The 17,077-nt window shown below is 39.1% G+C and overlaps 2 protein-coding genes across 3 annotated transcripts in view; both read right to left on the reverse strand.

Annotated features, from left to right (window-relative positions):
* Positions 1 to 179, reverse strand: part of CPA3 (carboxypeptidase A3) — a 32,116-nt gene extending 31,937 nt beyond the window's left edge. For both annotated transcript variants that reach the window (XM_003894976.4, XM_017955798.3), the window contains exon 1: positions 65 to 179. In XM_003894976.4, coding sequence (XP_003895025.2) covers positions 65 to 132 — 68 coding nt within the window. In that variant the 5' untranslated portion in view covers positions 133 to 179. The remainder of the gene's footprint in view (positions 1 to 64) is intronic.
* A 5,287-nt stretch (positions 180 to 5,466) lies between these two features.
* CPB1 (carboxypeptidase B1) overlaps positions 5,467 to 17,077 on the reverse strand; it is a 32,906-nt gene continuing 21,295 nt past the window's right edge. Inside the window, exons 10-11 of the mRNA XM_017955800.3 lie at positions 8,129 to 8,213; positions 5,467 to 5,844 (exon numbers count right to left, since the gene is read on the reverse strand). Of these exons, the coding sequence (XP_017811289.1) occupies positions 5,657 to 5,844; positions 8,129 to 8,213 (273 nt within the window). The 3' untranslated portion in view covers positions 5,467 to 5,656. The remainder of the gene's footprint in view (positions 5,845 to 8,128; positions 8,214 to 17,077) is intronic.

Raw genomic sequence — 17,077 nt, forward strand, 5'->3', positions numbered from 1 at the left:
CTGTAAGAAACAACCTTTAATTCTCTTCCCACACAGAGACTGGAACACAGGAAGTAAGATTTACCTGTCAAAGCGGACAGGAGCAATTGCAAGAGTGGTAGCAATCAAACCCATGGGCAGGATGAGCATCATGATTCTTCTTTGCCTGCCTTGAGACCCTCTGGCAGTTTTATGCCTCAGCCCTTATCTTGATGAGCAGCTGATTTCCTCTTAGGGTTCTGTTGCACAAACTGTTCCCCTTCTTTGCCCACACTAGGTTTTTTTTTTTTTTTTTTTTTTTTTTTTTTTTCTAGCTGGGGAGGGAAAAACACTAACCCACCAAGCCCATGCTACTTATCTACCTTTTGCGATATGAAATATCCATTTTACAGACACAGGATGGGAAGCAAATGCCTTTAGCAAATAACTTGGTCAAGGTAACAGAGAAAGTATGTTCACAGAGCTGGGGTTTAATAGTTCTGTCTGTTCTAAAATACTACTCTACCATTCTGCTTGAATTGAATGATAGAAGAAATCAGTTTTACAATTTGCACTTGGAGACCGAGATGAATTTGGGTATCTGGCCATAAAATCTTGGTGAGTGGTTTGTAATAATGTAAAATATATTTTTGAAGCTAGAATGTAAGTTGTGAAATTAAAAACATTTAAATTAGAAAATATAAACGTACTAAAAATGCTGTAAGTACTATGGCAAACATTGAAGTGTTCACTGTTTAGATTTTAGAATGATAACATTTTTGTTACATTTGTCCTGTACTTCTCTTGGTAAAGAAATAAACACTAAAGACCTAAAGCACTGCCCTAACTCTTTGTCCCTTCTCTTCTCTTTGTCCTCAGAGTCGGCCCCTATTTCTAAGGCAACTTGAGGACTCTTTGAGAGGAAGAAAATATCAATGCTGTAATGTTTATTAATTGGACACTGTCTTCAGAGCCTGGATGCTGTAACTGCCAAATAATGCCTTTTGGAAGTTGAATTAATGAAAGCCACCTATAGATCATTTAAAACCATCTCTGGAGGGATCTTTAGTCTTGAACACAACTTGATTAATTATGGGAGACTAATACCTTTACCTAGAATCATAGGTAACCTAAAAGAGTAACTGGATTTATCTAATCAGATAACTTATTAGAATTTCCTTTTTGAAAACCACCTCTTCACATTGACAAATGTATAGCTGACTGTATATAAAACTTCTCTGAGTTATGACTGTGTATTATCAAAATAGTGCGGTTGGAGACACGCCCCTGTTGTATGTCCAGCAGCAGTAATTCCATTCTTCTCTGTCTGATGGGTGTGTGGTAGAACTCAAGACTTTTTTATTTCCCCAAATGGATTTTCCGGCTCCAGCCTTGCAGGTAAGGAAGAGGAGGGTTTTACAAGTGCCTTCATGTTCTTGACACTGGGCAAGCTCATCAGCACTGAGAATTCCCAAAGCAAATGCTTGCTCTATTTCTTTTGACTAAAGATACTTTTCCCTGGTCAAAAGTATCTTTAGTCAAAAGAAAGACCTTGACTTTGGGTTTCGAGAGACATCACTTCAATGTGGCTCCCACACACTAGCTACATCACCTTGAGCAGGCTGCCTAGTTATTCTGGGCCTTGGTTTCCTCATTTGTAAAATGGGAATGCTAATGTGACTCTAACAAGTGGCTGTGAGGCTTAGTGAGACAGCATATGTTACAGACTTTGTGGTAGGTGCTAAGAAACATCTCCATGCTCTCTAGACAGTTGATAAAATGTTCATGTGCTGTTAACAGAGACTTACAGTTGGCCACTGCCAGCCTGCAGAACTGGTATCAAAATAGATCATGTGGTAGATTAAAGTGGTGGCCGTGACCTTTAGGGATAAAATATCTCTCTGTATTTGTTTTAATGTGGACTACTTCAAGATTTTTAAAACATGTTATTGCTTTGTTTTTTAGAGTTTTATTTTCTGATTCTAAAAATTATAAATGCCCATTGAAAACGATTCGGGAAAATACAGGAAAGTTGAAAGAGGAAAAATAGAAATCCTTTTAATTTTAGAATTCTGTTATATTTTCTTGAAGCCTTTTCCTCTGTGACTGGTTTTAAAATTGTGTAGAGAAAGCTTCTATGTCTGTTTTTCAGGTCAAGTAGGAAGAACACTTTTATTTTATTTGGGGAATCTAGGTGAGTGCTTTGAGGACTCTGGTATTTCTCAGGATAAGACTTTGTTAATAAATAAAAGTATATCTTTGGCTTCTTAATAGATTACATATTGGCAATTTCTTGTTTCTGGAATACGATATAAACATGTGATGCATTTGAGACTCCCACTGCCTCTCCAATCTATTTAGCCTCTGAAGAAAAATACAATAGATGGATTTCAAGAATGTTCTAGAGCTTCTTCTCAGAACAAGTGCTATTTCTTGGCAAGCATAGATCAGTGCAGCCTTATATTACTGCGTCAAGATTTATAAAAGGTCTTGGCATATGTGTGGGTAGGATGAATAATTGTCAAACACCATATCATTTTAGGATTGACTATGTAAGACTGTGATGTTTAACAGATTAAATCAACCTCTTTAAAAAGTTGGAGGTGAATACTTCACGCAGCCATAATTTTCCATCTTTCTTGAACTCTGCACTTCTAGGGTATTTGTAGTAGTGTATGTCTAGCCATGATTTAAAATATCACCATATAGTTTAGCTATGCTTTTCTATATGTATTTTCAATTGTTATCACTATACAAGAAATATCCTAGAAAATGGAAGTGATGCCTTAAAAAGGTGAACAGAAAAAACAGTAAAAACAGAAAAAAGTTTAAAAAGGAAAAAGAAAAGAAACAATAAAATGGAAGTATGATTTAATACTCTTCCAAATGATTTTTTATCTTCAAATTCAATCCAGTAAACTTCTGGAATACATTTACATATCTCACAAAAGGTACGCTGAAAGAAAAAATTGTTGCTTTTAGTTATGATCATTGGATTCTTAACATTGAAACAAAACTACTCTGCAAATGCTGCAGAGAAATTTTTCTTAATTAGTTGCAGCAAAGGTGGCATTTGAGGACAGATATGTGGGTGTATATGATTCAGACATTGTCTGACCTTGTGGCGGGGGGTAGTAACTATCTGCTCCCATGAGATGACCTAAGAGGCTCAGCAGAACCCTTTTTTGCCCCCAAATTAACATGTTAACTTGCTATGGTCTGCCTTCTTTTCCTTCTAGAAATTCTCTCTTTGACCAATTGATATAGGTGAGCTTGCAAAATAAGATGAACAAATGGCATATGATTCTAGGTATGTAGGAATTCCATAATCCAGATGAGAAAATCAGTATTGCTATTTTCTACCCACACCATTTGAGAAAGAAAGATTCAGCGGCCACTCTTGTGCTGTTGGTTCACTGTTGCTTTGGGAGCTAAGAGCTTGGAGCTGAAGGAAAGGCTCAGGGCCTGCTCTGGGATCTCAGGGTGGGAGTGGGATAAAGGAGGGAGAAGAGGTATCCTCCCAACCTGGGGTTCTCAGGTGGGTAAGGCTGGGTGGACTCAGCAGTCTCTGATTAGCTGGTCAGACACTACTGCAGTGAGGACTAAGGCAGATTTCTCTTTCTGTTTTTCTTGGTTTTGCCCAGGCAAGTGGAAATTCTAGCCAGCTTCCTGTTAACTTTCAGCAGACAGTGGCTATAGTAAAAATTTCTCAGGTGCAGGACATCTCAGATACATGGGATTTCAAATAAGAATATTTGTATATTTGCTTTCCTATTCTTTGTTCCTACCCTTAAAACTTAAAACGCAGCCCACATATATTCCTAATTTCTATTTTAAAGCGTTCAATTTAGGGAATTAGGAGAGTTCTTTGTGGTTTGCCAAGATTTCCATACTTTGGGCCATAGCATCCCTCAGTCAGGGGTTGGTGTTACTTGCCAGAGATAGCACAAGGGAGTCTCCTGTAAAACAGGAGTTAATGATACACCTCCAGCAAGATTACCTCACTCAGGTAACTATGGCTATGTTAACTCTCCAATACACAAAGTTGATATAACTTAAAGAGTAGGAGGAAGAATATTTAGCTAAATTACACGTATTTTTTAATTACCACCAATGTTGCTGATAAATTAATGGGAATTTTTTTTTTCTTTTTTTGCAAGTATGGATCTCTGTCTCTCTATTTAAATGACGTATTACTAAATGAGTTTGAAGGTGATTGTGTGACACATTGTAGCAGCTGCATTGCTACCATCTAGTGGACAATTAATGCAATTAATTATTCTTTGGCTTGACAACTTTCGCAAACCGTTGCTCCTTCAATGGATTCTCTTTATGAATAGAACACTGTTACAGATATTTTAAGATATCATGCCCAATATGGAGTCTCATTTTTCTTGAAGTCATATAGAAAGTAATGAGTTAATAGTCTATGAAAGTAGACTACAAAAAGTCTATAATGAGTTAATAGTCTATTATTTTTAAGTAAGAGATGCCCCTAAATCATAACTTTAGTACATCTCATTCTATTTTAAAATTTGAACTTGGCACAATACTTCCCAACATTAGTATGTTCAATTCCAGTCCTGGAAAACTTCAAGTCCTGGAGTGATTTTTGCCACTTTCGTTGGTCCAAGTGGTCGAGTCAGGGTCCCTGGCATCCTCTTGTCTCACGTCTGATCTGCTTTCCACACCCTAGCCTAGTTGGTGTTCGAAAAACACTGTGACCATGTCATGGATGACTTAATATCTTCCATGGATTTTCATTGTTCTTAGACCAGTGTCCCCAATCCTTAACATGACCTCTAAGCTCTGCCTGACATGGTTCCTACCACCCTCGCTAGCCTGTACACATGCTCTTCTTTACTCAGTTCTCTAAATTTCACCCTCAATGGCTTTCTTCTTACACTTTGGGATAGCCACAGGCCTGGAAGGGGTGCTCCCTTTGTGCAGCTAACTGTGATTTATTTGTCAGGTTACAGCACCTTCTGAGGGAGGCTTCTCCCCTACATCAAGCAGGTAGACTTTTTGTACGTTCTTTTTGTGTAGTTCATCCAGCACTTATTTGATTAACGTAAATTAGATCACTAATTAATACATTGTTAATTAATGAGTTAATTATTTGTGTAATGTCTGTCTTTCCTAAGGGCCTATACACACGTTAAGGGCAGAAATGTTATCTTTCTTTTTCATTGTTCCATCTTCAATTGCTTAGCAAAGTGCATGGCATGTAGTAGACAGCTGACAAAATAACTTCAATGAGTGGAGACCAAAGCTAGACCAAGAAAGATGGTATCTTTTCATGTATGCCAGGTTTTATAGTCCTGAATTTCCCTTTACATTTCTTCTTAGCTCACAAGCCTCCCACTGTAATCAGTGCATCTGCACCCTGATGGTCTTGGCCAGCACCCGAGGATGTTAACTCCTATACAGTTGACCAAATCCTCACTGTGCACGGCTTGCTTAGTCATTCATTCACATCGGTTTATCCCCAAAGAAGTAGACCATATGTCAGGTTTTCCAATGGTAATGATTCACTTTTATTATGATCAATATGAAAAGATCTACCTAGTTTAATAGACCCAGAAACTTAAAAGAAAGATTGGGATCTGTAAAACATCCAGGCAAACCAAAATAAGAATTCAAGAAAGAAAAGAAATGAAAAATGAGAATTTTGAAACAAGGCCATCAGCTTTCTTAACTAGTACAGGTGTTCCAGGACATAGCTGGCAATGTACTTGATTGCCAGCAAGGTCTCCTCGCAGGTAGCCCGGATCTGGGATTCTGGAAGGGCAAAGCCATATCTGCCTGTATCTCGGAGTTCAAGGGTGAAGGAATATCTGATTCCTTGATCATAAGCCCAGTCGTCAGAGCCCCCAGCAGCAGGATCTGAAATGTGCAAACAGCAATGAAAAAAAACTTTAAGTCTAGGAAGGAGCTTTAAAAAATTGCCACTTTCTTTTTATCATTACAAATGTTTCACTGTGCAAAATATTTTGAGTAGGCCAATTTTCTAGTAAACTGGATCATAAATGTTTTGGGGGCCGTTTTAAAAAATTACTCCAATCTTATTAAATGTATCACCACTTCACTTTGTAGAAATGATGTGTTTAATACTTCAGAAAGTATGTAATCTGTAATGCAAAATTCCCAGTGTACTTGTATGCTATGGTGAACTATACTTTATATGTGAAAGGATGTGTATTTCTCAGGAAAATAAGGAAAGCTATGTATGATTGGCAAGAGGAGAAGACTCTAAACCCGGCTGAAACTATGCCAAATGATAAGATTGAAGAAGCTGAGGGCAGGGCTATGCCTTCATTTTTGTATTTTTAGTGTTTATCTAGCATAGGGCCTGGTGTAGATAAGGTACTTGTTATTAATTTATTCAATAACAATCATGTTGTCACTAACACGTAAAATATGTATTAATTAATTCATTTGTTCATTTATTCACTCATCTGTTTTTTCAGTCAACAATTGTATAGCCCCCACGGAACAGCAGGCTATGGCCTCAACTCTGAAGATGCCAGAACAAGGGAGAGATGTTGGCTCTGCCCTCCAAGTTCTGACAGTGTAATGGAAAAAGAAACCTAGCTGAATTGAATAAAATATGCACCAAGTTCACAATATATAAATAGGTGGGCTATCTCTGCGAGAAATCCCTTAAGAAAACAGTATGCCTCGTATGATTCAGAGCGGTTTTTAAAAAATAATAAAAGTAAAGAAAATTGTATTCTGCATAAAGGCTTAAAATACATTCCAACAACTCAGGACCAGAGCCTCTCCAACTGCACTGGAGGCCACCTGATGATGAGACCAGGTCTTTTTTCATGTGTGTGTTTCAATGTCTTTCCAGCCTCAGGCAGAAAGAAATCATTTGAAGGCAAAGGAAGATATACGTAGAAATTGAAAATGAGGCCTGTGGAATGTGCCTTCCAGAGAGATCTCAGCTGCAGCATCTACAGCTCTGGAGTCTAGCCCCTACCACTCTAGCCACTTGCTTGCATACACTGAGTGACTGATTAGAGGGACTGGTGTCTACCTCTTGAAGGTGACTTGTGCCTCAAGTAGCCCTGGTACTTGTCTGTTTAGCCAAAAAAACCAAAAAACAAAAAACACTCGTCTTTTTTTATTGAAATGGAGTTTTGCTCTTGTCACCCAGGCTGGAGTGCAGTGGTAAGATCTCAGCTCACTGCAACCTCTGTCTTCTGGGTTCAAGTGATTCTCCTGCCTCAGCCTCCTGAGCAGCTGGGATTACAGGTGCCCGCCACCATGCCTGGCTAATTTTTTGTATTTTTAGTAGAGATGGGATTTCACCATGTTGGGCAGGCTGGTCTCGAACTCCTGACCTCGTGATCCACCCACCTCGGCCTCCCAAAGTCCTGGGATTACAGGCATGAGCCGCCATGCCTGGCCGGAAACACTCTGTTTTATATTTTCCTCCAGCAACGGTCCTTTCAAATAAAACTTTTGTGGTGTCATCATCTTGGGAAGTTAATTCTGATACTGTGGGGTTGGTTGGTCTTTTTGTGTGTGCTTTCCTTGTGCATCCTAATGTCACAGCACTTGGCACCTGTATCACAAAAGACTGCGTATTTTTTCCTGCTTCCCTACTGCCAGTTTTTTAAAGACTGCCCTGATCTCTCCCTCCTTCCTTTTCTCTTTTCATCTTTTCTTCTCTCTGTTCTTACTTTCTTGTTCTCTAAGTGCCTAGTGAGGCCCTGGCATATAGTAAGTGCTCAGTAAATACTTACAGAGAGCAAATGTCTCTGTGGGTTGAAAAGGATATTTTTCTTCCCTTCCCTTTTTATTTTGAGACAGGGTCCTGCTCTGTCACCCAGGCTGGTGTGCAATGGTGCAATTATAGCTCACTGTAACCTTGAACTCCTGGGCTCAGGGGACTCTCCCGCCTCAGCCTCCTCAGTAGCTGGGATTACAGGTGTGCATGACCAGCTAATTTTTAAATGTTTTTAGAGACAAAGTTGCTATGTTGTCCAGGCTTTCCCTCCTTTTTTTTTTTTTGAACAGAAAACTGATTACATATTTTAGAAAAATTAGTTGTGAGGCAGAAGCCACATGCTTTAAACTATCAGAAAATAAACGCCCCAGGAACCATTTGTTGGCTTTTTAGGCACATGGTTCTTTGCACAGTTCTGAAGCCAAGACTCACAGATTGTTGTAGCTCCTGGGCCATATGTGTACTTGGTGCCGTGCAGTGAGGCAAGTTCTTTCACAGCAGCTTTAGCCAGGGTATTCTGCAAAAGAAACAGCAATAAGTAAGGAAATAAATAAAAGCACACTGCTAAATAAATGCCCTGTACCTTATTTTTAAGGCATCCAAAGCGTGTAAAGTAACAATTTGGATAGTATTATATGCTTTTTCACGACCCATTTTCATTTTTCTACCTAACTTAGTGATATGATCCAAGTAATTCTTGTGCAAGGATGTCTTCCCTAATACCCTCCCCAAGCATTCACTCTGAGCCTCTATTTATCTTGTCTTGTAAGAGTTTGTAAGAGTAAAGCAGGAGACAAGGAAGGCTTTAGGGCTGTGCAAAGAAGTTGTCTACCTGTTTGCAAGCAAACAAACCAAAACACACGCACGCAAAAACCCAAAGAAAACAAAACAAACCAAAAAAACCGCTTGGCAACGTGCAGGTTACAAAGCCAGATTAAGTTACGATAGGGTTGTGTGAGTTAGGGCAGGAGCATTAGAAACTGCCCATAGGATTGATTGGCTAGTCAATGCAACATTCAGTACCAGCATGGAAATGCTTAGGACTGGCAGTTCCATGGATGAGTGGTAGCTCCAGCTTGGAAAATTTTTAGACTAAAAAGTTACAGAATATTCATTCTATTTCAAAATGCAGAACATTTGAATTTCAGAATTTAAAAAAGTTGTTAAGTATTAACTTACGTGTAATCTTTTTTTCTTAGAAGCATCATCACCTTCTCATAAGAACCATTGCCCTCCGGTTCCCTGCACCCAACTCCTAGGGAAAGGCTCTCTGTACTCAGAAACTCTGTGATAAAACTCCGCTGACATACTGCCTATTTAAATAAAACACTTGAGAAGCAAGGCCTGGCTCAGCTGTCTGGGGAATACAGATTTGAAAAACAAATTGTTTACTGCAGGAGAATTAGCCATAATTCATTCCGGTAATGAAACTGGCTGTATTTCATACTCTGGCATTATAATTACTTCTTCTACATATGCCTGGAAAACTGTGAGGTTGGTGATGAAATCAGAATAATATGATTTTTACAAAGTAGGAATTTTCCTTCCCTTATTCTAGTGTTGAAACCAGTTTGGTAGAATCTTATGTCAAACTGATGAGGGCATGGCCATAAGACTTCAAGGATTCCAATTCCTAAAGCATTAATACTTCATCAGCCAGGTGGTAAATTAGAAAACTTTAAGAGAGTTATAAAATGTAATTCATTATTTTCTGTTCTGGTCCACTGAAATGATGCAATCAGCTTCCTGGAACTAACATTATTTTCAGAGTTTTGGTTCAGTACCTGCAAATTTTAGGGTTCCATTTTCCTGTTTCTAAACTGATAAACTAAGACATGCTTTCTCTAACTGCATGGAATATTTACTGTTGTGGCCTAAATATATTGCTCCTCTTGTTTAATCTTATTGTAACAAAGACACTAGATTTAGATTTTTTTAACCCTTTGGTTAAACCCTTAGGTTCCACTGCCAATTGAAACCAGAACCAGTTAAACATTACGTAATGCTAAGAATAGATTTAAAACCATCTTCTAGAGATGTGAAACATGGTGAGGCAATAGTTCTTTTTGTAGGTAAACATGATATTTTCTACCATTCTACAATTTCTTTAACTTGCCATTTATCAAAGGAAATCTCTAGTTAGTTATTTTTCTGGAAGGCAGAACCTCTGATCTTACAGAATTCTTATTCCTTCCCCGGTTGCCTTCTTCAGGCTTTACTTCAATTTTTCCTTAAGCCTTGAATTATTATTTTTAGTTAGTGGAAATATTCTTCAAGATTAGTTCCAAACATGAATAGTTACGAAGACTTGAGAAGATTTAATAGTCATTGTCGTTATCTTTTGGACTCGTGTTGATTGATTGTCATTCAAGTCTCTCAACATATTTACTGGTGCAATACAATAATACAGTTTTCAGACAAAACCAAAGGGGGCTATTTGTGATCTGTTATCTCTTTTGACTTATTATCTTATCAATTTAATCATGATTTCCATTAAGGCCACAGAAAAATGTTTAGTTGTCCTTTCCTCAGACCACACTCTGGGCATGTGAAGTGACATCCGAGTTCTCTCTATGCCTTCACTGGCATCTTTTGGAAACAGTTGCTCTATTTTTTTGATGCTGAAGGAATACCTGAGGTTGATGTGGGCTTAAAAAGGTTGTTATTTTATTCCTGTCACAGGTGCACACTGGAGGAACATTTAATTCATGCCTAAGTTCTCAGCTCTTGTCCTCAGTTGCTCTCTCATCTTGATATCCACCTCATCTCTCATCTTCTGAAGATCACCTCATCACCACGTCTTCGATGGCTCTATCATGTCAAACCTCTTTGGCAAAAACAGTTGTTACAAACCAGGTCCGGCCTTGTCTCTCAGGCTACATCATTTGTTGTGTATTCTCGTGTTCCTCCTGAGGTAGATTTTCCTGAATTACTTCTCTATACACCCTTTCCTGCTTCTCCTGACCTCCATGACTGTGGGTACCCTTTTCGCTTCACTGGAATCCTCTTTCTGTCTTTGCTAATATGAATAATTGCTATTGTTTTTCCAGATTCAGTTTTAGTGTTATCTTCTTTATGAAACTGCCTCTACTCTCTTAGGAAGCATTGAGCACCCCTCCTTGTTGGGTGCCCACACTTTTATCAGGGTTCACTGTGTGCTATAGTCAGTTGTTTTTGCATCTATGTCCTCTCCAGGTGAGCTCCTTGAAGGAAGGAATTGTTGGCTATTCATTTTGTATCCTCAGCAGATTGCATAGCACCTAGCAAATGATTAGTCAACTGAGTCTAACACTCTGGCTTAGGGGCATTATGAATAGTCAAGATTTGGGTGGAGGTGCAGAGTGCTGAGCTTTGCAGAGGCTGAACCCACCTGAGTGGAGATTGGGGATGCTTCTGGGGAGGGCAGTGGTACCATTTATTGATGGTTGATGGGTTGCTACATTTAGACATTGACATCTTCTGTGCATTTTACTTATTTCTATTAATTAAAAAAAAGTCTATGGATCCTTTCTCTCAGCCCCTCCAAGGCCAAAAGACAAAAAAAAGTCAGAACAGACATTAATCAAGTAAAATATCATATTTTAAATTCCAATTATGTTAACAAAAATCCCTGGAATCAGTGTGCGTCTTTTCTTTAGAAGAGTTCAAATAATTTCACAAATGTTACTCATTTATCTTCTCAACATTATCTGTCCACATTTCACTGACACAGAATTTTCTAGCAGAATGGAATGCCATCTGGGGCAGCAAGCTCAGTGGGAATGTTCCAATCAACCTGGATGACTGACCCCTGCCAAGAATGGTAGAGAGAAAGGTAATTCTTGCATTTGCTACAATGTTAGAGTGGTAACTCTGTTCCCTTGCATGTTTCTGTAAAAAGAGATGAGGGCAGATGATGGAAGAGCCAAGAAGCAACGACACAGCAGACAGCTCGGTCCGTATCTTGAAATTCCAATTAGTGACAATTTCTATACAACTTCTCTTTTGAGGGACATCTTACATTGTTTCTCAGTGGATTCAAAATCAGAACTAACATTTACATAAAAACTTAAGCTTTACAAAGAGCTCTTGATAAGAGCTAGATATTTTTATCCCCATTTTACAGATAAAAGAACTAAAACTCACAGAGGATAAAAGAACTTGCTCAAGGGCACACAGCCCCATAAGTGGCTGACTTGAGCTAGGTTCTTCTTTCTTTAAATCCTCTGCTCTTTTTCACTTCTCCTTGTGGCCTTGGAATACTTCAAAAGAAGTGTTGCTGGAGCTAGTTTTACCAATTGTAAAGAACAGAAGGAAGCTAAATATAAATCAGCCTCAGAGAAAACTTTGCTTTCGGTCAAGGCCAAACATGGTCAGTCTTTATTAATCCTTAGCTATGAATTTCCTACCACATCTTTTTTTTTTTTTTTTTTGAGACGGAGTCTCGCTCTGTCGCCCAGGCTGGAGTGCAGTGGCCGGATCTCAGCTCACTGCAAGCTCCGCCTCCTGGGTTTACGCCATTCTCCTGCCTCAGCCTCCCGAGTAGCCGGAACTACAGGCGCCCGCCACCGCGCCCGGCTAGTTTTTTGTATTTTTTTAGTGGAGACGGGGTTTCACCGTGTTAGCCAGGATGGTCTCGATCTCCTGACCTCGTGATCCGCCCGTCTCGGCCTCCCAAAGTGCAGGGATTACAGGCTTGAGCCACCGCGCCCGGCCTCCTACCACATCTTATGCATGTTCTCTTTTGTCATCTATTTCCTCAAAAAGAGGCCTTGGTCCTAGAGCAAAAGACAGAGAGAGTCTAAAATGTCACGTCTAGCTCACAGCCCAAGAGACAAAGTAAGAGCTAGTGTAATGTTTCTCCAGGCGTTGAGTTCCAAGGACCTGGTGAGATGAATAAGGAGAGGATATTCTTTTCCACTGACCTGCATTCCCATTGAATATATGATAAAGAAACTCCCCTTTCATGACTGTGCACATCGCTCTCACTCCAATCTCTTGTACACGGCCAGCATCAATCTTCCAGTGGCCCATTATTACAGTATAAGAAAACAAAAGCTCCAAACCAACTATAAGGTATAAAACAATTTAAAGAAAATTTTCTGTAGAACTTTGTTTCTGACTGAAAGTTCTGAGTTTAGCCATCCCTATGGGTGAATATCTGTGATAAGGGAAGCATCAAAATGACCCTTAACTGCAGTTTCCTTCCTTCTGTCCTGCGATAATGGGTAAATTATACCAAGGGACCAATAAGAAACTTAACTTTTATAATTTTGGTGCAAAAGAAGAAGTCCTTACGGTCTATAAGCAGGCACCAAGGAGAAAGCATTTGAGACCTGAAAAAGCAAATGTGTTTTGAGAAAAAGGAGGCCCTGAGATTAGAGAAGGGCAAGGAGTTAGGAAAAAGTTTGACTTAGGAGAACCAGGCCTGCCGATTTCCACAGAGCCCAGGGGAGTGTGGGAATGCTTTCACTGATGAAAACCAAACTTTGTATTGGACTGATCTGCATACATATTTTTAAGCTCTTTGACATTCAAGGGAAATGTGAAGTGTGAGTCAGCTGAAATTGCAAAGTCTAGAGAATGTATGTATGTATTTATTTATTTTTCTGGTAGAAGTGGAGTTTCTCCCAAATAAATAAATACTGTCTAATGGGGGATTTGTAGGTTCTCTTGCACTTGAAATTTGCAGAACATTGTAAAGTTTTGTGAAGAAAGTATAAGATCCTGTGAAAGGCCAGAGCCTTTGTCCAGGAATGTGACTTTGTTCTTATCTTTATTTAAAGCAAGTTTCTCAACCTTGGCACTCTTGCCATTTTGGGCTGGATAATTTGTTGGGGATGGGAGGGCTGTTCTGTGCATTGTAGGAAGTGTATCAGCATCCCCTGGCCTCTACCCACCAGATGCCAGTAGAGCTTGACAGTTATGACAACCAAAGATGTCTCCCAAACATTGCCAAATGTCATCTGGGGGTGGGGGGCAAAATTAGTTGAAATGGAAGTCATATAAAATATTTAATTATGGTAAACTAGAATTTATTTTAGGAAAAAGATGAAAAAGAAAGACAACTGATTTTAAAGGTGCTATGAGAATGTCTTTTTCACTGTTGATGACATTACAAGTATCTTTTAAACATCTCTGCTAGGTCACTTTTGCTAAAACATCACTTTATCCCAAGAACTTTCAGGCTTTTAGGAAAAAATACAGATTGACCAGTTAAATTTAAATTTCAGATGAACAATAATTTTTCAGTAGAAGTCTGTCCCATGAAATATTTGGACATGGTTACAATAAAAATTATTTGTTGTTTGAATTCCAAATTCTACTGGAAGTTCTGTAATGGACCTACAATCCTATTTTCCAGGCCCCTGACTCCAGGGCCCACTGTGACACAGGATTCATCCTGGCATTCAAGTGCCTACACAACCTGGTCACCTCATTGATTGGCCCTTGCCCCGACTGTTCCCCAGGGAGAACACTCGATACAAGATGACCCCCTTCTACTTCCTTCCTCAACTTCATCTTTCAGTTTCTCCATTGCTCATTTGTCAGCTATTTTCTCTGCCTAAAACGTCCTATTCCTTTCTCTGCCGCTCAAATTCTGCCCAGACTTCAAAGCTCAGAACAAGTTGCATCCCTTCTTTATGATCTTCACTGTGTAGCTTCAGCAAACATTGCCATTTTCCTCTCCTGAATTCCTACTACTGCACTAATGGGAAACTCCCAATTCTGTTCTCCTTTTGTATGGTTTCTGGTACCCAAGTCTAGTCATTTCAGTAGGATTGTAAGTTCTCAGTGGCAGGAAACATACTTTATAATGAGCACTTAATAGTTGCTTAATGAAATTTCTTTTTTTCCCTTCCTTCCTTCCTTCCTTCCTTCCTTCCTTCCTTCCTTCCTTCCTTCCTTCCTTCCTTCCTTCCGCGACAAGGTCTTGCTCTGTTACCCAGGTTGGAGTGCAGTGGCATGATCTTGGCTCACTGCAACCTCTGCCTCCCGGGTTCAAATGATTCTCATGCCTCAGCCACCCGAGGAGCTGGGACTACAGGTGTGTGCCACCACATCCAGCCAGATTTTTGTATTTTTGGTAGGGAAGAGGTTTCACCATGTTGGCCAGGCTGGTCTCAAATTCCTGACCACAAGTGATCCTCCTGCATCGGCCTCCCAAAGTGCTGGGATTACAGGCATGAGCCACCAGGCCTGGCTATGAAATTTTTGATGATTGATAAGCCATGTACTGACCAGGCCTAGTAGGAGAATTTTATCAGGCCAAGAAGTCCCTTAAAGAGCATAACGGTGAATAAGCAACTAGTTTCTTAAATAAATTCTGAGTTTGTCATTTAAAGTTTTTGTCTTTTAAGTGAGAGTATAAATTTGGAGAAAATTCCTGCAGCAGATATTTTGTGTCTAAAGCCTTGTTCACCTGAGCTGCTGATAAGCACACCTGAAAGCAGAATTGTGGCTTGCTACTCTTGCTATTAGGGACATGGAGCAGCTGTGATGGGTGATGTGCTTGGATGTGTGCATAGCCCGGCAACTGTCGGCCTTCTAATCACAATAGTCTTCCCTCTGATTTTTAGGTTTATCTTTAATCATAATCTTGCATTATACTCACATTCTTGAGGAGAGCAGGGGACTTGTGTCTTAGTAATGCCTTAATTAAAACTTCAATTAAGAGGCAGTGAGTGAGGTGCCACTGGACTGGAAGGTGTTAGAATTTAGAAGTAGCTTTCTATCTTTTGTTCACATTTAATAATTTTTTAGAAAGTCTGTCATATTTCTTCTTCTGGTTACTGTTATCTTTTTCCTGGTTAATGAATATATATATCTCTCAAAAGAATGGGCCAGAATCATAAAGACTAGGCCATTAGAAGTTAGTCATCTCAGCTAACCAGAGTACATCTTTAGTAATGTCCAGAGGCAGAGGTAATTATGATGTACTGTGTGGGATGAAAGACTTTCTGATGAATGTTCTTCTGCAAAGCAGTTCTATGGAGTACCACCATAGAATGTACCCACTTAAATATGTGTCTGTGTGTCTTTGGAAATTGAGGCAGCCTAGAAGATTCTTCAGGAGCCAGTAGCTTTAGACCCAGGGCTACCCTGACTACTAGTGTTGGCTTCACCAAGCCTTCCATGCCTCAGGTGGAAAATGAAAAACAGACCAGAGAATTTCTAAGACTTTTCTAGGCATAACATTCTGTGCTTCTAATGCAGAGAAATGGTGCGAGACTCATGCCCTGGATTGGCACCTTTGTGTAGTGCACTCTGCTTTCCACGTTGTTAATCTGTGGAGAGGGACAAGATACTTGTTGGCTGGATATTCTTCTGGCTTCCCATTTTTTACTTTGAAGTTGTATTATTATTATTATTATTATTGTTGTTGTTATTATTAACAGTGTCATGTAGACAACTTTGCAGGAGGTGTACCAAAGATTGGGTGCTTCTTCCTGCCCAATAAGTGCAGTCATTTGGTTAGGTTTGAAAGGCTTTTATCCCAGTTTTAATGTCTCTGACAATAACAAGGTCACAGAATTCAATATTTCATTGTCTGGAAATCTAAATTCATTGTTTTTCTTCTAAGTCTTAAAACTTCCTTTGACGGTAGTGGCCACTTTATATTAAAGAGGTCTACACTGAGAGACTGGACGGTTTATGAGGCCATTAGAAGCTCAGAGTGCACTTTGTATTCTTGCTTTAAACAATATAGTATGAGTAAAATCAGTTTGCAAATAGGAAAGCATTATATGTGTGAGATATTCTTGTTATTCCATCTCCCTTCTGCTCTGCTAAACATATCTTTTCTAGTAGTCTTCTCTGCAATCCATATAATGCTTTTCCTGTTCTTTACTTCATTGGTCTTTTGCATTCTTATCTCTGCCCTTCTTTCTTCGGAAGGTTGTCTTATGATGTGAGCAATTATTAGGCAAGCTGCATGTAAAATCATTCAGAAATGAAGCCACATAAATTTTTGTCATGACTCAGATATCAAAGGACTGCTGCTTATGGGATGTCCTAAGTTTGGGCTGAAAATGCTAACATAAGGACAAGATAATTTCCTTTAGTCTAGTCTTATTGTCATTGAAACATATATATTTTTTTGCTATAAATATAATAATAATTTTATAGATATAAAGAAAAATAGAAATCCCATGTATACCAATGACTTGGCAGAATGCTGTATAAGTCCTCATTGTTTCCTTTGAATTTTAATGTGGTGTGACGCAAGAATTCATCTTCCTAATGTTTTACTACCTTTTGTTTTCTGCAGCAGAGTCACATTTCTCTATGTAAGAATTAATATGGAGGCACTAGATTTGGGTGGAAAATTAACTTTTCTAGACCAAGGCTTATTTTTTTCCCCTTGAAATCCTCATTGCAAATAAAAACTAAAAGTGTTAA

This window comes from Papio anubis, chromosome 2 (assembly GCF_008728515.1).
Source record: "Papio anubis isolate 15944 chromosome 2, Panubis1.0, whole genome shotgun sequence".
NCBI classification, from domain to species: domain Eukaryota; kingdom Metazoa; phylum Chordata; class Mammalia; order Primates; family Cercopithecidae; genus Papio; species Papio anubis.